Here is an 18296-nt window from a genome sequence, read left to right on the forward strand (position 1 = left end):
AAAAAAAAAAAAAAAAAAAAAAAAATTAAGCGAAGAAATAAAATATCAAAATTAGTGGGAATAATCAATTTTCTCTCAACGGAATTATTATTATTTATATTTAGATGGATATCTTAAATAAACTAAAATATAAATTAAGAAATTATTATATATTATATATTATAATATATAATAATTTCTTAATTTAACTTGGAAGGTACTAATTCATAAATTAATAATAATTGGGGACTAAAATCGTAATTTCCGAGAGTAATAATATGTAGAAGGAATGGATTATATGGACCCAGTTCAAAGAGGAGAGAACCCTAGGCTCGTCGCTCCTCTCTGAAAAACCCGACAACTCGAATATGGTGAGGATTTTCTTCCTTGGTTTTTCTGTTCCTAACGACGAATCTATAGCGTGTGGTGTTATAATTTGTTCGTAGTTTCTGTCCTGCGAATTGTTCTTTAATTCTATGTCTTCTTTCTTATTTGTTCTGTAGCCGTTCAAGAGGTACGTCGAGATCGGGAGGGTCGCTCTTGTAAACTACGGCGAAGACTATGGAAAGCTCGTTGTCATTGTCGATGTCATTGACCAGAACAGAGTACGTTTTTCTTGCTATTACTTGTGATTTTTATCGATGAGCAGTAATTTATAGTTTGAAGTTGTATCCGTCGTCTTGGATGTTTGGAAGACAAGGAAACAAGAAGACATATATTTAACAGGACACAATGCTTGGTTCTATTTGGAACGTATTCCTATAGCTATGGATTGATTTCTTCTGAATTTGATGTTTGTGTCATGATCTTAACATACATGTCTCATCAATTCCGCAATTTATTATCTATGAAAATCATTCTATGGCTTCTACCGCCCTGATGGTAAATTGGGAAGGTTTTTTTGTAAATATTATGGAGTAAATTTCAATCATCAATGAAATTGTCACTTATATATAATTGTCACTTATATATGTATAAACATTTTGTAGCTTCTTCAAGTTTGAAGTGTTAACTAGTGAACAATCTATTGCATTTCTTATTTAACGTCATGCTTATTGATTAGGTCATTAAGTAGTTGTCATTAAAGCGTTAGTGGGGTTGAGGATGCATATTATCACTGATAGATGATTAAATTTGTAATAGTCCAAGCCCGCAAGCAGATATTGACCTCTTTGGACTTTCCTTTTCGGGCTTCCATTCAAGGTTTTTAAAACGCGTCTACTAAGGAGAGGTTTCCACACCCTTATAAGGAATGCTTTGTTTCCCTCTCCCACCGATATGTGATCTCACAATTTACCCCCCTTGGGGTCCTAGTGTCCTCGTTGGCACTCCTCCTTGTGTCTGGCTCTTATACCATTGTAACAAAACAAGCTTACCGCTAGCATATATTGTCTTCTTCGGACTTTACCTTTCGGGCTTCCTCTCAATGTTTTTAAAATGCTTTTACTAGGGAGAAGTTTCCATACCCTTTTGAGGAATGTTTTGTTCCTCTCTCCAACCGACGTGGGATCTCACAAACTTCAAGGCTTGAACTGTTTCCTCTGACTGATTCTCCACCGACCCCTAATGGATGTTTGGCGGATACTTTAATTGTATGGTTGTTTGAAGTTTGGATGACTTAAGTTGTTTTTATCTCCCGAATGAATGTGACTATATATTGTCCAATTGTCCCTGTTTTGAAGAACAAAAAGGATTTTAATGGATTTTTCACATGTATCCATTTTTTGTTGTCATTTCCTGGTGATGAAGTTTTTGTTTCAATATTTGATTAGTTGCTTCCAACATTATCTTAGCTCCGCTATTAAAGCATCTCTACTTCCTCTTTAAGAGGTTTGTACTGCATCATTCTCAAAAAACGCTTTGGTTAGTTGCTCATTCTATCATTTCATTAATGCTACTATATACAGGCTTTGGTGGATGCTCCTGATATGGTCAGGTCTCAAATGAACTTCAAGAGACTTTCTCTTACCGACATTAAAATTGACATTAAGAGAGTTCCTAGGAAGAAGGAACTCATTGAAGCTATGAAGGCTGCAGGTATGCTATTCATTTTTCAACTTATTTCGCTATCAAATACCCAATTCCTTTCTACCAACCCCGTCCCCCCTTGTCGTCATCTTTGTTTTCTGTAAGTTTAACCCGTTGCCTCGATCATGTTAGATGTTCAAAAAAAGTGGGAGGATAGCTCTTGGGGGAGAAAACTGCTTGTCAAGAAAAGGAGGGCAGCTCTTAATGATTTTGATAGGTTCAAGCTAATGTTGGCCAAGATAAAGGTCTGCACTTCCTGTTGTATACTTTTTAGCCCTTTCTTATGCTCTAGTACGTGTAGGAGTTCCAAATCCTCATGGATTCCCAATACAAGTTCGACTTTACTAACGATGGGCATTACCATTTTGCAGAGAGGTGGATTGGTCAGGCAAGAGCTTGCAAAACTGAAAAAGAGTGAAGCTTAGAGTAATCGCATTTCTTCTATAGCTTCAAATTTTGTTAGAGAACAATTTATGAGGTGTGGATTGTTATCCCTTGTGTTCCTCCAGCCCTTGAGAGTTGGGGGTGTATCTGAAGTACATGTAAGTTTTGGACATCAAGTTTAGTGAGTTGTTATACAGAGTTGGGTTAATCCCAATGTGCCAACATTAGTCGAATTTAATTAATATATATATACCGTCAAATGGACTATATATATATATATATATATATTTTGTTAGGAATCACGACTCTCCACGATGGTATGATATTGTTCACTTTGAGCATAAGCTCTCATGGCTTTGCTTTTAGCATCTTCAAAAAGTCTCATATCAATGGAGTCAAAAAGTCTCATATCAATGGAGTCAAAAAGTCTCATATCAATGGAGATAGTATTCCTTCTTCTAAATTATCGAAGGTGGGACTCACTCTCAATAATCCTCAAAATATATATAATATATATATATATATTTTTAAATTTATTTATTATTGTAGGAATTCTGCCTAACACAAGCACCCCACTTGGGTAGGGGGTGTTTCTCTAAATTATCAATTGAAAAAGGAACTTGAAAAAATATAGTCTTATATTATAAATTCAATTCATTTTTGTTAAATTACAATATGTATAAATATATAATGTAATTATGTGATATCATACAATAATAATTATGCAAATTCTATAAAAGAATAAATAATAATAGTTTGTATTCAATCCAATCTTTAGTGGATAACTATGAGTAATTAATGATTTTTTAATATATATCAAATATATTTTGTTTGTATTAATTTTTTTAAAAAAAAATTGGCTACAAAACACACAATTGTGGTTGTTTTTCACTATTTTATAATCATATTTCTAAATTGGTTTATTTTTTTTTAACATATTCTTAAAATATATACCATAAATAAAAGTAAACAGATTGAAGTAATATTTATACTCTTAGTTAAAAAAAAAAAAAAAGGAAAAAAAAAAGGATTATCAAAACTGGGAAGGACTAAATCGTAAATTTCAAGTTATAATGAGTTGGCTTTTGTATCGAAAGAATTATTTGGAACTACAGAGGAATAGAAAAAAAACCCTAGTTTCGACATCGGCACTGTAAACCCTAGTTTCTTCTTTCGCCCTTCTCTGAAACCCCTTGCACGCCGAAGATGGTAAGCATTCCTGTCCTTCGTTTTGCTCTTTCTAACTACGATTCTACAGTTTTTGGTGGCATGATTTTCTTCCTTCTTTCTGAATTTTGCGTTCTTTTAATGGTTCTGTAGCCGTTCAAGAGGTACGTTGAGATCGGAAGAGTCGCTCTTGTCAACTACGGTGAAGACTACGGAAAGCTTGTCGTCATTGTCGATGTTATTGACCAGAACAGAGTATGTTCTTTTTTTTGCTATTGCGTGTGATGTTCATCGATAATTGCTAGTTTCAGTTTGAAGTTGTACGTACCAATTTTCTTGGAGGAAAGCCCCGGGAAAACTTAGCATTTCTGTTTCCCGACTCTTTGTAGACAAGATTTGGTTAGTTGTTTGTTCTATCATTTTATTAATGCAACTGCATACAGGCTTTGGTGGATGCTCCTGATATGGTCAGGTCTCAAATGAACTTTAAGAGACTTTCTCTTACTGACATTAAAATTGACATTAAGAGGGTCCCTAGAAAGAAGGAACTCATTGAAGCTATGAAGGCTGCTGGTACGCTTCTTAATTTATTTTTCATGTACAAATACCCATTACTCCCTGCTTTTTGTGTTTTTTTGTTTGCTTTAATCTGTTGTTTTGATTGACCATGTCAGATGTTCAGAAAAAATGGGAGGATAGCTCTTGGGGGAGAAAACTACTCGTGAAGAAAAGAAGGGCATCACTTAATGATTTCGATAGGTTCAAGCTTATGTTGGCTAAGATAAAGGTCAGTGATAATTTGATGTAATCTGTAGTTTGTACTTTCTCTTGTTCGATTTGACCCTTTTCTTATGGCGTTGATGCATGAAAGAGTGCGAAAGAACTTTTGTTTTATTTATCATTTAACAGAAACTTTCTATTGTGCTGATCAGCCTTCTTTTCTTTGTTTGTTTGTTTTTTTTTTGGGTGTGCAGAGAGCTGGATTAGTGAGGCAAGAGCTTGCGAAGCTGAGAAAGAGTGAATCTTAGAAAGTGCATTCCTTTGGCTTCAAATTTTGTTGTGAGTTTAAGTTTATCAGGTTTGGATTGTTATCTCTTCTGTTTCTCTGGCCCTCAGGAGTTTGTGATTGTTTTGAGATGTATGGAATTTGTACTTCCAATAGTGAGATTTTACCTATCTTTACCACAAGATGCCTATATTACTCCAATTAAGCATGAATCTGAATCTGCTGAGTGCTGATGTTTCTCTGTTCAACTGTTAAATTGAATATCTGTGCCACTGAGTATGGTTTTGTTTTCTATTTGTTTTTTTGAAATTTTTTATGTCTGTCTTCCCTTGGGTGCCACTGCACTGTTGAAATATTTGATACCGTAGTTGTACTACAAAATGAACATTTCCTGTTATTCATACGTCCAAGTATGCTATCAAGCAGTCTTGGCTCGGCCTGCTTCATTTGCCTTAACTTTTACTTAAGTATCCTCTACAAAGGGTACCCTGTTTAGAAATATAGTTGCTAACAAAATCTTAATGTAGTATCAAATACTTCTATCTTCAATCTTCAATCTTCAATCTTCAATCTTCAATCTTCACATTTATTAGAAGCTTTTCCAAATCCTGCTCCTTCCAGACTGGTAGGACTTAACGCCACCAGCTTTGTGCAAACTTCATTCAGTAAACTTGTTGGTTTCTTTTCCTCATCCTCAGGGTCAAGTAGAGATTCATCCTCTTCGATTAGGGGACATTCCCAAAGTTGTTGTCCTTTGATAGTAAAGTTTTTTTCCGTAGAGTTGTTGTCATTTCCCTTTCTTCCCCAAATATGGCTTTCAAAGGCATCATCAGGGGATGGGGAGTTTTCAAAATTGTTTCCCTCATGTAAATCACTCCATGCGGGGCTCAAAGTAGTAGAATATGAACCAAATGATGAAGTTCTTGTTGATGCAAACGAAAAGCTTGGTGAAAAGTTGGGTGACAGTATTGATGATGACGTAGAAGGTGATGAACTACTACCAAATCCTTGAATTTCTCTCGTTATTTTCAGAGCTCTCAAACGTGATTCTTTTAAAGTCTGGCCTCCTTTCAGTAGTTGTAGTATCGATTGTGACTTTTTGTGCATGATTTCACCCCAGTCGAACCTATCATATCATTAGAAAATCAAATATCCCTTGAGAATGGCTGTTACTCTGATACTATTTACAATTCTGATTTGATTAAGTAATTTTTACCCCCTTTCATCTACATGCTTAAAAGTTCCAAGTGCTTCGATGATATATGAATCTCTCTTGAACTCGTCAGCTAACTCTTCTGGTCCGTGGGTTAACAAGAACTCAAGGAGTACCAGTGATTTGTAGGATTGTTTCCACTGCTTCCACTCAACACTACGAAGCCTGAAAATTGCAGTCACCAGAAGTATATGATAACACTTTTTTTTTTTTTTTTTTTTATATATATATAGGGATAGGGTTTTGGGTCCGTCACATTTAGAGAATTATTTCAAATGGGAGATTTACATTTGTTCTTTTCTTTGAAATACTCCTATAAATTCATCAAACATAGGCCAGCACTGTCACTTTTACTTACCGATTGTGAAGGACATCAACAATTCTCCAATAATCATCTATCTCAAAGGATGCCTCAGCTATGGTTGTCATCGTTTTAGCATCAGGGGTACATGGATCTTTGTTTGTTGCTTCCTCTGCCAACCTTGGAAATACAGGAAAGTACACACTAATTAGAATGAATGATGAATGATCTCGAAGGGTATACCCTCTAGATGAATGAATGATCTTTTGTATATCGAATATGTATTCACAAGAATTAGGAAAGTGCATTCCTGTTTAAAAGTTCTGTGATGAAACCTTTGTCAATTCTATCATGAAGGTTCGGCCATTTTAGATATTGGCAGAGAATGGAAGCCTCTAAAATTATGTGATCATTTATCTGTATGTTAAAGGAAGAATGCTTACAATTCTGCGTGGGTAACGTCAGTGAAGACGAGCCTGGCTACTTTGAATCTTTCATTAAGGAAAGAAAACGCTTGCTTCTTGAGCTGCTCTAGGGACATTCTTGCCTCTCAGCCCCAAAATCTTAAACCAATCTTCAAAGTTCGAACTGTTATTTGAAAACCTTTCTTGGTTGTTAATTAATTACAAAAGAAAACTTCTTGAAGTGGTGGTCTTCGGACATTGTTCAATTAGAGAGATTATTGTATGGACACCCTTGGGTTTAGCTCTGAAAATTGATACGAAGATATTCTAATAATAGAATTATGCCCTCCTTTTCTCTATCTTTAGGGGGGAAAACAAGACCACCAAATTGAAGTGGACTTCAATTCAATTCTTACAAAAGAAAAAAAAAAAGAAAAAAAAAAGCCTAATATGCTTTTGTAAGAACCTTGTGCATATAAGACAATAATTATCATCCACACAAAAAAAGGTTCAATTCGACTTTCTATCATGTAATTATTGTTCTAAAAAGATCAATTATATTTAGATTGAGTTGGAGATTTATGATAACTTAATTGCATAGAAATAAAGCAGCGATCTCTTTGGTGTAAGGGTGAAATATATTTTAGTTCATGAGATTTAGATTTGGTAGCTTTTGGTTATTTTAACTCAAAGTTTGTTAGATTTGGTAGCTTTTGGTTCTTGAGTTTATAAACTTGATATTTTAACTCAAAGTTTGAAAGAATAGTTTGTTTGGTATTGCTTTTTTGTTTCTTCTTCTTTTTTTAATAAATCATTTTCTCAAACTTTAATCCACTATAAAGATTCAAAGACCAATATGTTACTCAATCCAACTAAAAAGTATGATTATAAAATTGAGGTGGCAAAGGATAGGTTGTCACTCAAAAAAGTATTCGTAGCTTTGAAGGAGAACACTTACTTTCTCCATTTATAAACTTGAAGAAATGTTTTAGTTTTAGTTTTAATATTTTTAAATTTGGAGTTCAACTTGAAAATATGTGGCTGTTTATATGACCTGCATCAAAATTATGTATAATTATTTTTATTTATATATATATATATATATTTACGTTTAATCTTTTATTTAGAAAATAACATGAACTTCTTTAGAGAGAGTCAAATCCAAGTCTTCTGAACCACCAGAGCTACAGTTATTCTCATTATTGCCACGCCAAAGCCTGATTCTGTTGAACGTTAATACCGTCGGCGGTGGTTGGGCCAACAAGGGATGAAGCGGAAGCCAGTGGGCCATGTCGACGGCGCGCCGGAATAGCTTCTTAGAGACGGTGGCGGCATCGTCATGTAATCGTAAAGTGTCATTTGGGGTTTTCGAGAAGCAGAGGCTAGGCCATGGAAATAATTGGTCCATAACGGCGGCTGCTAAGAGCTTTCGGAGCAAGGAAATAATTGGTCCCAAAAGAAGCAAGCTCATTAGACAAGAAATGGTGCAATGGTGATTAAGAGTTTCAGAGACAAGAATCCCTTGGCCACAGAGCCCACAAGGGACACCGAAAATCGTGTTTTTCCGGCGACATGGCCGGCAAGATGTCTTGCGGGAGGTAAACAACAGCTCCTTGAATGATGGGTTCCAGCTAGATTTATCAAAGGGGGAGGACTTCCATGGGAAAGACAGAGGAGCTTTAAGGAGGAAGGCCATCGCAGAAATGAGAATGGAGATGGAAAGAAATGCAATTAATAGAGGTAGAGAAGAAGAAGAAGAATTATAAAGGGCATTGGGGAAGACAAGTTTTGAAGGACACAGCTTTGGCCACAAATGGATGTTTTTGTGTTATCTTAGCACGTAGTGAGTAAAAAAGAATAAACACGAAGAAACAACCATAAGAGAATTCTCTCTTTCTTTTGAGTTTAAAATCAAAATCATATACATTTCATATATGGTCAAAACAATTATTCAGCAAAACAATTACAAGAAGCAAACATAAGAACTAATATTAAATTTGCATATATAATAAAAGAGAAAGGAAATGGTCAAAACAAATGAATAGAGGACAGGAAAAACGATATTTGAGTTCCAGCAGGGTTCCGTCGCCTGGAAGGTATATTACAACTGTCTCAAATGTATTAACATCTTCCTACAACGAAACAAGCACCATTGTAACCAAGAAAATCCATGGAGGTTTCGCTTCCAACCAATGTTTCCGGTGGAGATTTCATTAAATTTTGTAGTGTGGATGAACCGAGCCAAACTAATGATCGATACACATATACATGATATAAAATACCGTAGGAGCTGGGGCATTTTACAGAAGATACATAGGGTGCTATATTGACCATTCACACGGTCACTAGTTACCCAGATAGATCTGTTTTTCCTTCTCATTTCCTCTTGCCAGTTCCAATAGACAACAGCTCAAAGCTCCGGAGCGTATCATCACGGCCACCTTTTGTAGTTGAAGAACGGTTAAGAGCAGTCGTTTTGGTCTCAAAACCAGGTTGAACCCTTTGGCCTGCAGATAGACGACTACTTGCTGACATCAGGCGACTTGATCGGATTTCACTTGGCTCCCCAGAGGAGCTTGGTCGACTGCTCGATAGAACAGGCCTCTTTGAAAGGCTTCCATTCCTATAGCTACTGCGGGCCCTTTCTGAATCAGGTTGCTGTGAGAGGGGTGGGAGAGAAAAAACATGTCATTTTATCAAAAGAAGGAAGCAGAAAAGTTGTACAGAAGCCCAAAAGAATAGTATGCAAAACAAAAGTTTGTTGAGATAAACGAAAATTGAAGATTAGTGCTTGGAACAGTACCACATCCTTGGAAGATGGTACATCATCAGATGATCTGTGTCTGGAATGATCACCATGCAAACCATGCCCACTGGCGTTCCTTCTTCCGAATGCCTCAGTTCCACCAGAGAATCTATCTCGAATATCTTGGCCCACTAGATGGCATAGGAAATAATATATCAATTTTTCAAAAGACTACCATTTCATCAGTTCTTTGTAGCATAAAATGGCTAGGAATCTCTATAACATGAAGAGAGAGCTCTCAAACCCCAATGCTCCAAAATGTTTCTCCCAACAAAAGAAAAATATATATCATATCAGTTGAAAGAAGACAATTGTTTTAAACCCCAATTCTCCAAAATGAACTACACCATTTGGCCTCTCTATTGCTGGCTTTGGGTTTCGTTGTTAGTCCGTTGTGCTGTCTTAACCAGGTATTTTTCTGATTTGATTTGAGTTCATGGGGGTATTGATGCTACATATAATTAAAGCTGGTTACTATTCTTTCATTTGAGTTTTTTACTGTCAACATTTTTTTTTTCCGGTAAGAGTCAATTTCATAAAAAATGGAAAGGCAACAGCCTAAAGGTCGGGGGTAGAGATCACCCCCACCCAAAAGAACTAATACAAAAAGCTATCCAATCAAGGATAACTAAAATCAACCTGATTATTTTTCTCTCCCTCTCTCTCTCCCCTCCGATTGACACAACCAAAGCCCCGTCCCTTGTATGCATGTAGATCATTAATAAAAAAACATGTTCTAACTGAGCCGTGGAAAAATGAAGTTTGGTAAGAAAGCCTCTCTCCAAGCACAGGTTAGCTATAGGAGGTAAAATACAGCCAATTCAGCAAATTATAGATTATCCTATCCTTCCTGAGTAAAGGAACGGACCTGGGTGCTTTTCCCCTCTTTCAGCAGATGGTCCTGGGGTGAGACCTGGTTTTCCACTGGGCTGCAGAGAAGCAACAATCGAAGAGTATATTAGGAGCAATTCACTTTTATTTTCCATCAATGGTCAACTATAATATAAGCATCCAAACAAGTAAAGTACAGACTCGTGGTTTCGAACTGGAGCCAATTTGTGGATATTTAAGTATAGTCCAGTCAAATACATAGTCAAATTGATATCCTGCAACAAAGACCAGTGTGATCCCATTAGTTAAACCCCTTGATGGAGTAATAAAAGGATTTCGACATGTACCCTGTGTGTATCAAGAATTCATTAATACAAGGGCAAGGATTTCGGACAGTTTTAAACGAACCTTCACGGATGAAAAGGTCTCGGAATAATCTCTTCAGATACGAATAGTCAGGTTTATCTTCAAACCTCAGTGACCGACAATAGTGGAAGTAGGATGTAAATTCTGATGGATATGATTTGCAGAGGACCTAGACACATGTAACCATGTCAAATACGTTCATAAAAAACTTCAAACAAATTCAATCACAATTTGTAAGGGACAAACTGGCATATGGCAAGCACACTGCTTGATACAATCACTTGTACTCACTGTTTGTGACTTCGCATTTATATTTTGTAAACGATAATATGCCACAGGAAGCTAGTAATAATACCTCTACTGGAGTAAGCATCTTCTTTTCACTGATCTTATCATATTTTTGCTTTTTAGTCCCTGCCTTCAGTCCTTGCCAAGGAAGGCTGAGAAAAAGATATATGAAGAACTCAGGTAAAAATCTGATGTGTCAAAGAGATATGAGTACCAAAAGCAAGCATCAAGTAATATGTGTGCAACCTTCCCCTGAGAAAATACATAAGCACGTAGCCCAGCGATTCTAAATCATCCCTCCTGCTTTGCTCTGCAGTCAAGTTAAGTAGTTTTATATAAAAGGAATATGGCTGACTTTGAACCAAAAAAAATGTTGAATGACAAAATATTTCCTCACCAACTCCAAGATGAGTATTGACACTTGCATAGCGAGCTGTTCCCGTGAGATTCTTATTTTCTCTGTCACAGAAGCAAGTGAGAGAACCCACCAACGTTAATTTCACAAATAGCATAAAGATCAACTCAAAAAATTCACCAAAAAATATTAGGAAACAATTATATCATAGATGCAAAATTATATCAAAAGAGGAGCATTCAGACCATAGTCAAGATTGTGCAAAGAAATACACAAAAAAAAAAAAGAAAAAAAAAGGGATTCCCAATTCATTAAACACTTGTTTGAATGATCTAGTCACTTCATCACTAGACTCATCATTGTACTGTATGACAAAGAGACATAAGCATGGAGCAGTTCAAATGTTGAAGGATAGAATAAGGTTATGAGGCATCTGTACTGATAAACAATTTGCTAACATATATCCACCTTCTCTACCTGTTCATAGCTACGCACGTTTAGGGGACTGAAAGCTGAAGCTTCATGACTCAATATGGTAGCAAGGAGTGTCAAGATTGGTAAAGGGACAATGCAGATAAAAGGCATGCCAGAGTCACAAAAAGGTAATAGATGATAAGTTACCTGTATGGTATATGCTTGTGTGTCTGAAGATCTCTGTACTTTTTTGCAAGACCATAGTCAATGATGTACACCTGTTCAAAAAAGCATGGTGGTTTGATTTAATAAGGTATAAGCCAAAGAAATTAACTTTTCAATCAGCAACCCCCTTCTCCTCAATAAAATTCAGAGGGCAAATTATTTGTTTTTAACTTTATAAAAATATGTTCAGAAATGTATGAAGTTTTTCATGACAGCTAGAAAGACATTCTAACATGCGAGAACTTAAATTGAAGTCATTTTCTTTCTTGCCTCTGCATTATGACCTTGAGACAGCAGAAACTACAAACTTCAGATAGGATGGCCACCGACAAGAAATAAGCTTAAGCACCAAAAAACGGATAAAGTACTATTAAGAAAAGAGATTTTAATTGACATCATTAACATTCTCAAACGTTAAAATTCCCACCAACTCTCACAAGTCTCCGCATATATTTTGTAGGGACATCAGTTTTTCCCCATGGAAATGAATAGCTTCAATGTTGGGAACAAAGAAAAAACTCTAGAGATGTACAATAAAGTACAAAATGTTGTCCAATGCATTATACCTGATTGGCCTTCCGCCCCAAGCCCATAAGAAAATTGTCCGGCTTTATGTCACGATGAAGGAAACCGCGTGAATGCATATATTCAACTCTGTTTAACTACAGGGGAGAGGTAAATGAATGAGCATAGAAAAAACTCAGTAAGATACTACTTAAAAGGATGTGCAAACTAACCAACTGATCTGCTAGCATCAAAACGGACTTCAAGGACAGTTTCCGATTGCAGTAGTTGAACAAGTCTTCTAAGCTTGGCCCGAGGAGATCAATAACCATGACATTGTAATCACCCTCAACTCCAAACCATTTGAGATGGGGTACACCGGCTGGATATATAAACAAAGTATATTAGAAGAAAAACCCCTACACGATTGGACATAGTTCTAAGAAAGTATTGTTAGCATCATTCAGCATAAATGAACAATCGAGAAAACCTACTTCCTCCTTGAAGAAGCATGTATAGTTTTGACTCATAGTGAAGCTGAGGATGCTTGGTCTTTGCAGATTCCTGAGGAAACAAGAATCTCATAAATGAATCATCAGATTCTAAAATTTTGTCAATGTAGAATATAAATCAAATGGTGGATACAGTTAACATGTATCATAATGAACAACTTATGTATTAGACCAGTGTAAATATAGAACATATAAATTCAGAAAGACATCAAGATTTTGATACGTTATTTTTTCCCTTTCCCCCACGCCTAGCAATGAGGGGTAAGATAAAAAAAAGTGTATATAATGAAAACGTCTAAACGGTAATGTCAAGGAGAGGAAGTTTGATAAGCAATAAAAAAAAAAAAGGCTTTCATCCTTCCCTTAAATTCTGGAGACAACAACACTCGAGATGCGAATGTGTTCGTTAAAGTTTCTGGCCAGTGTTCACAACAAAAGTTTTAAGAAGCCAAAAATCAATATCAAAACTCGAGAAATTAGAGGACAATCTTTGTTTAAGGAAAAAAATTCGTTTTTAATCTTGATCGCAAAATTTTCTTTAGAGCGCAAAGGAGAAAAAACAAAATCACCAAATTTCCCAGTAAATAGGATTGGAAACACAACTGAATGATCTACTTACCAGCTTGACAGCCACTTCCTCTCCAGTTTGTACATTTGTACCTGCATAAACCAAACGAAACACCATCAATGTCCGCCATGTTTCTCATACAAGCACGTGAATTGCAAGAACAAACGAATAAAAAAACACATGAACTGTATACCCAAATAAAGTTCGCCAAATGATCCGCTGCCGATCTTCCTTCCAAGCTTAAACTTCCCACCTATAATGCGCTCCATGACCTAATTTACTAATCCACCAAGTTCTCCCTTTATATATCAATCAGCTCAAAATTTAGTCCACCATACAATATGGCACACAAATGCTTCCCCGTCGAACAATTCCGTTCCCAATCCAGGTACCGCATCGATTCTTCTGAGGATTGAAATAATCAATACTGCCTCTGATCCACACCTTCCAGCCCGATGATGGTAATGATCGCAAATTCCATTCAAGCCTCAAATCACGCACAGCACACGAACGCCTTCCGTATCCAAATCTCACAACCTACATTCCCTGTACATACAAATGTAAGTTAACATCTGGAAACCGAATTAAAAGGCATGTTACGAGATACAAGAAAAGAAGTGCAATTACATGAGGAAAAACGAATTGGAGATCAAAAGGGGCGAGGAAAAGGACATCGTGATAGTGAGATTGAATAGAACAAGAATGGGATTGGAAGACGAGGTCGCAAAATAAGGTAATGGCAAAGATTTTAACGCCAATGTGAGCGAAAAAAACAACAAAAGAAGGGGGAAAAACAAAAAACAAAAAACAAAAAACAAAAACAAGGTTCAGAATACATACTGGGATGAGATCTTCGGATCTGAGCTTTGGAAAAGGATCAGTTTCTTCGCGAATTAGAGGAGGAAGAGGAGAATATTTGGTGGATTTCGACGGAGTGAAGAAAAGGAAGCGAGAAAATGAAGGAAAATGGATGAGAAAAAAGTTCGGAAGATTGGGGGAAGAGGAAGACAAGGCCAGGTGATATTGTTTTCCTTTTTCAATTTTCTTTTAATTAATTTTCTTAATTCCTTTTTAACACACTGTTTTATGTTAATTACATTTTAAGTACCAATCTGCTGTCATGCACCCATGATTATATCCTAGACTCGCCTCTAGTCCCTTCACAAGAAGCCACGTCTCGACCTGATCTTTCACTGTCCTTTTTAAACTTGTAAGCTGGATTAATACACGTGTCAATATTTGTACTTTTTCCTTTTCTTTTTCTTCATCTTTTAATTAATTGCCTTTTTTTTTTCTTTTTTCTTTTTTTTACTATTTTCATCGCTAGTTGATAGACAGACGAGCGATCAATCCTGTCGTCCGGAAAAACAATAAAGGAAAAAGAAAAAAAAAAAAAAAAAAAAGGGATCATAAAATTTGGGGTTTTTAAAAAAAATAAAAACATTGTATTTTTAAATAAATAATAAAAATTATGTAATTTTTCTTTCTTGCAAATTAAGATACACGATACTCTTATTACTTCAGAAAATAGAAAAAACTAAAAACTTTGGAGTGTTGCAATTTTAATCACAATAAGTTTTGATTAAAATTCATTACAAATTTTATATTCGTGCATGCTTTCATTAAAAAAAATTAAATTATTACCGGGATTAAAATGAACATTAATCAAATTTATATATATTCAAAAACTCGATTATTAATGAAATTAGTTTAAAGTTTAATTTGATAAAATTAAAAGTTATTATATAAATAAATAAATAATTTGTCCAAATTTAAAATACATATCTCTCTATTGAAGAAATGAATGCATATTTATAAGTCTTTAAAAATGTTTATTTTGCAATAAAAAAAAAATGAAAGGTTTGTGAAAATGAAATGAATAATAATGTAGAAACTTAATGATATAAAAATGGAAATGTGACAGAAAATATGAAAGGCTGTAATTGAGAGGAAAGTGGTTGGTTGAAAGGAAAGGAAAGCATATGGTTTTTCATATTTTAAAGGAATCTATGAAAGACTCAATCCACCATCTTAACCAATTCACTTGGACTCTTCTTCCATTTAATAATCATAAAACCCTGAAATTAATTATTAGATAACAACAAAACTCCAAATAATTCAATCTCAATAATTATCGGATCAAATTTGATTTAGTACAGAAGTTTAAACGAAACAGGTGCACTCATAGATATTGTTTTTTTTTTTTGGACTTTCTCTCAAGATTTTTCTGAGAGGTTTCTAAACCTATATAAACAATGTTTAGTTCTCATCTTCAATTGATAATGAGATCTCACAATCCACCCCTACGAAATTTAGTGTTCTCGCTGACACTTGTTCTCCACTTTAATCAATGTGAGATCGAGCAAAAACACTCAAACTTAAGTAAGATTTGAAATAAGAAACCAAAAAAAAAAAGGTTGCATATGAAGTAATGATGCTCGGAGAGGAGTTGGTCCCTCACTGGCAGCAGAATCCAAGGAAATGGCAAACACCTATCAAAACATTTTTGACAAACAAGGATGAATATGAATGTAAGAGAACAAAAAGCCAAAATGGGAAGTTTGGTATCAATCATTAAGGAAGATGGAGAAGGTCGAGCTTGCTTTAGCCACAGACATTCTAAAGTACTGTCCAACTTAAAAAAATTAGCTAAGCATACAACATTATTGATCTCTTTTATATTTATCTTTAAAATCAAATTAATATTGAAGTAAAAACGTGCAAAAGGAGTTGAAAACATATCATATCAAATGATTTGATTCATCGTACCCTAGAGTGTGAATGTCAATATTCATGATTGGTCATCCAACCACCTACAAAATAGGAGGAAAAAAAAATTATTCAATGGGTTAAAAAACTAACACTAATATAGTACTCATTGAAAAATTATTCAATGGGTTAAATAAACACTAATATAGTGCTCATACGACAAAGTCCGATGCTCAAATCAAATGTGGAAAACAACGAAGAAATGAAAATTCACGTGGGTTAAACATGTGGTATCCCTAAAAGTTGTGAAAGATTCAATTTACAAGGCAAAATTTTAATTGTCAATCAAAATATAGCTCCATAGATGAAACATCAATAACAATCCCAAAGGCAATGATTCAATTATTGTTAAACTAAATATATATATATATATTGAGCATTGCTACCAAGTACTAGGTCATTAAAGATTTTCTTATCAAGTTCAGTCTTTTTGGTATAAGAATCATGATTGGCATGAAATTCTAATAAAAAAAAGTTTGAAATACAGCTATGATTCACAAAGATATATCATGAGTTAAAGAGATGTCTATTGAGTATAGGTTTATAGCTTGACGCTAAAATGTTTTCTATGATAGTAAGCATATAAGACTATGTAAGAGTTGGAAGGAACATACCTTGTCAAAGTGAATTGACGCAGTCCTAGGTTACATGATCGCATGTGATAAAAAATATTGGTCCAACTACGGGCATCCATGCTGACAAAATTTGCTCAAATACATGATTCACGGTTTTGTGTTAAGTAGTGAACTAACAGTCCAAACATTCTAGTAACTTGCATAATCAAAGTAGAAACCTGATTTAGCTCAATTTAGGGGAGCTGCAAGGTTCTATTAGCCATTAGCTGAGAGTTATTGCAATTTCTGACATGATAAACATGAAGAGTCCCAAAGAAATCTGAAAGCGTACCTTTGTCAGACCGAGAGCATGTGTGCTTGCATTTTCCACAACATGAACCGTAGCTTTCGTTAGTGAAGGGACAAATCAAGCGTTGAAACCAGTTGGACATTTAATGATGTATCGAATTGGCACAGACCAATGCTGGACCCACGTTGTCCTCTCATTGACCCTTCACTTCAATCTGCTTTCCATTTTGTAGATTCACACCAGAGAACTGATGAGCAAGAGTGTGGGATTAGGAGAGGCACTCTCCTGCCAAACCAAAATGTTCCTCAAAGTTAAGCTGGAGGCAGTTCCATGAGCGATCTACTTGATGGTCCTCCTCCTTTCATTCAATACCATGCTGAACATGGAAATTTCTCATTATCAAGGACCAAATAAAAAAAAGGAGCCCACTCGAATTAATTAACACAGGACGTATCACATGATTTCGTTACAGTCCTGTTACAATTAATTCCTGAAATTGTGAAACTGACTGATCATAATTATAAACTGACTGAACCAAATCCAGCATCCATTGCTATCAAATTAAATTAAATTCATGGTCTTCTCAAAAAATAAAACAATCAATTCAAGGTTAAACAGAACTACACATGTAAAGATGGGAGAATTCTCCAGACTATGACTAGAGTGGACATATTTTTCTTGAAATAAAGGATGATAACAACTGGGTTTGGAAACTGATTCTTAATCACTTCCCATTAGCCAATTCGTAACAGAGTTAGCAAATCAAAGGTACAATCTCTGATTACAAACTAATAAAATCTCAATCGTCTTCCCTTTCTGGAGGAAGGCCACAAGGTAATAGCATTTTCTGCCCAAAAAAAAAAAAACAAAAAAACAAAAACAAAACAAAAAAAGAATGTTAAGAATTACCTTTCTTTATCTAATTAAGTTGTAAATGAAATCCACGAACTAAAAGGAAATTTCCATCACAAAGAAAAAAAAATTAGTTACACATGGGCACAACCCCACATTTCAAAAGTGGTAGGACCAATTTATTCTCGACACTTCACATTGTGAAGAATGAAATAACTTGGGCTACTGTTTTGAGTAAAGATAAAAAGCCACATTAGAAACTAAAAATTGGAAGAAAAAAATGACCTAATAATCAAATTACAAGGACATGAAAATCAGAAAGCACATTTTATGTGGGTGGAGGGCAAGTGAAGGTAATAATGAACGAGTATAATGAATGCATGCAGAGCTCAGAAATGGTTGGCTCAAAAAAAAAAAAAAAAAAAAAAAAAAAAAAAAAAAAAAAAAAAAAAAAAAAAAA

At 35.1% G+C, this 18296-nt stretch overlaps 5 protein-coding genes across 7 annotated transcripts in view; 2 read left to right on the forward strand and 3 right to left on the reverse strand.

Moving 5' to 3' along the window:
* The first annotated feature begins 274 nt into the window (after positions 1 to 274).
* Positions 275 to 2618, forward strand: LOC111432178 (60S ribosomal protein L14-1-like). The gene is made up of 5 exons (XM_023069019.1): positions 275 to 350; positions 483 to 584; positions 1887 to 2016; positions 2140 to 2252; positions 2379 to 2618. The coding sequence occupies exons 1-5, from the start codon at positions 348 to 350 to the stop codon at positions 2430 to 2432; spliced, it is 402 nt and encodes a 133-aa protein (XP_022924787.1). The 5' UTR covers positions 275 to 347; the 3' UTR covers positions 2433 to 2618.
* An 883-nt stretch (positions 2619 to 3501) lies between these two features.
* On the forward strand, positions 3502 to 4834 carry LOC111432177 (60S ribosomal protein L14-2-like). The gene is made up of 5 exons (XM_023069017.1): positions 3502 to 3600; positions 3712 to 3813; positions 4002 to 4131; positions 4233 to 4345; positions 4533 to 4834. The coding sequence occupies exons 1-5, from the start codon at positions 3598 to 3600 to the stop codon at positions 4584 to 4586; spliced, it is 402 nt and encodes a 133-aa protein (XP_022924785.1). The 5' UTR covers positions 3502 to 3597; the 3' UTR covers positions 4587 to 4834.
* Positions 4835 to 4873: 39 nt separating this feature from the next.
* On the reverse strand, positions 4874 to 6837 carry LOC111432174 (epsin-3-like). Of its 3 annotated transcripts, none has more exons than XM_023069010.1 (4): positions 6522 to 6837; positions 6136 to 6258; positions 5781 to 5942; positions 4874 to 5690 (listed from the first exon to the last, which is right to left on the reverse strand). In XM_023069010.1, the coding sequence occupies exons 1-4, from the start codon at positions 6617 to 6619 to the stop codon at positions 5138 to 5140; spliced, it is 936 nt and encodes a 311-aa protein (XP_022924778.1). In that variant the 5' UTR covers positions 6620 to 6837; the 3' UTR covers positions 4874 to 5137. The 3 variants fall into 3 exon arrangements, with proteins under 3 accessions (XP_022924778.1, XP_022924779.1, XP_022924776.1); XM_023069011.1 differs by lacking the exon at positions 6522 to 6837 and adding an exon at positions 6414 to 6500; XM_023069008.1 differs by lacking the exon at positions 6522 to 6837 and having other exon boundaries at positions 6136 to 6490.
* A 1666-nt stretch (positions 6838 to 8503) lies between these two features.
* Positions 8504 to 14389, reverse strand: LOC111432020 (casein kinase 1-like protein 10). Its single transcript, XM_023068811.1, has 15 exons — positions 14192 to 14389; positions 13545 to 13897; positions 13403 to 13443; positions 12766 to 12835; positions 12505 to 12653; positions 12334 to 12429; positions 11750 to 11820; positions 11171 to 11232; positions 11020 to 11083; positions 10841 to 10925; positions 10528 to 10654; positions 10321 to 10394; positions 10157 to 10217; positions 9286 to 9419; positions 8504 to 9140 (listed from the first exon to the last, which is right to left on the reverse strand). Exons 2-15 carry the CDS (start codon positions 13618 to 13620, stop codon positions 8859 to 8861), a joined length of 1392 nt encoding a protein of 463 aa, XP_022924579.1. The 5' UTR covers positions 13621 to 13897; positions 14192 to 14389; the 3' UTR covers positions 8504 to 8858.
* Positions 14390 to 17619: 3230 nt separating this feature from the next.
* LOC111431853 (uncharacterized protein At4g14342-like) overlaps positions 17620 to 18296 on the reverse strand; it is a 3073-nt gene continuing 2396 nt past the window's right edge. Inside the window, exon 4 of the mRNA XM_023068557.1 lies at positions 17620 to 17831. Coding sequence (XP_022924325.1) covers positions 17784 to 17831 — 48 coding nt within the window. The 3' untranslated portion in view covers positions 17620 to 17783. The remainder of the gene's footprint in view (positions 17832 to 18296) is intronic.

Source organism: Cucurbita moschata, unplaced genomic scaffold, assembly GCF_002738365.1.
Source record: "Cucurbita moschata cultivar Rifu unplaced genomic scaffold, Cmos_1.0 Cmo_Scf00037, whole genome shotgun sequence".
Taxonomy (NCBI): Eukaryota; Viridiplantae; Streptophyta; class Magnoliopsida; order Cucurbitales; family Cucurbitaceae; genus Cucurbita; species Cucurbita moschata.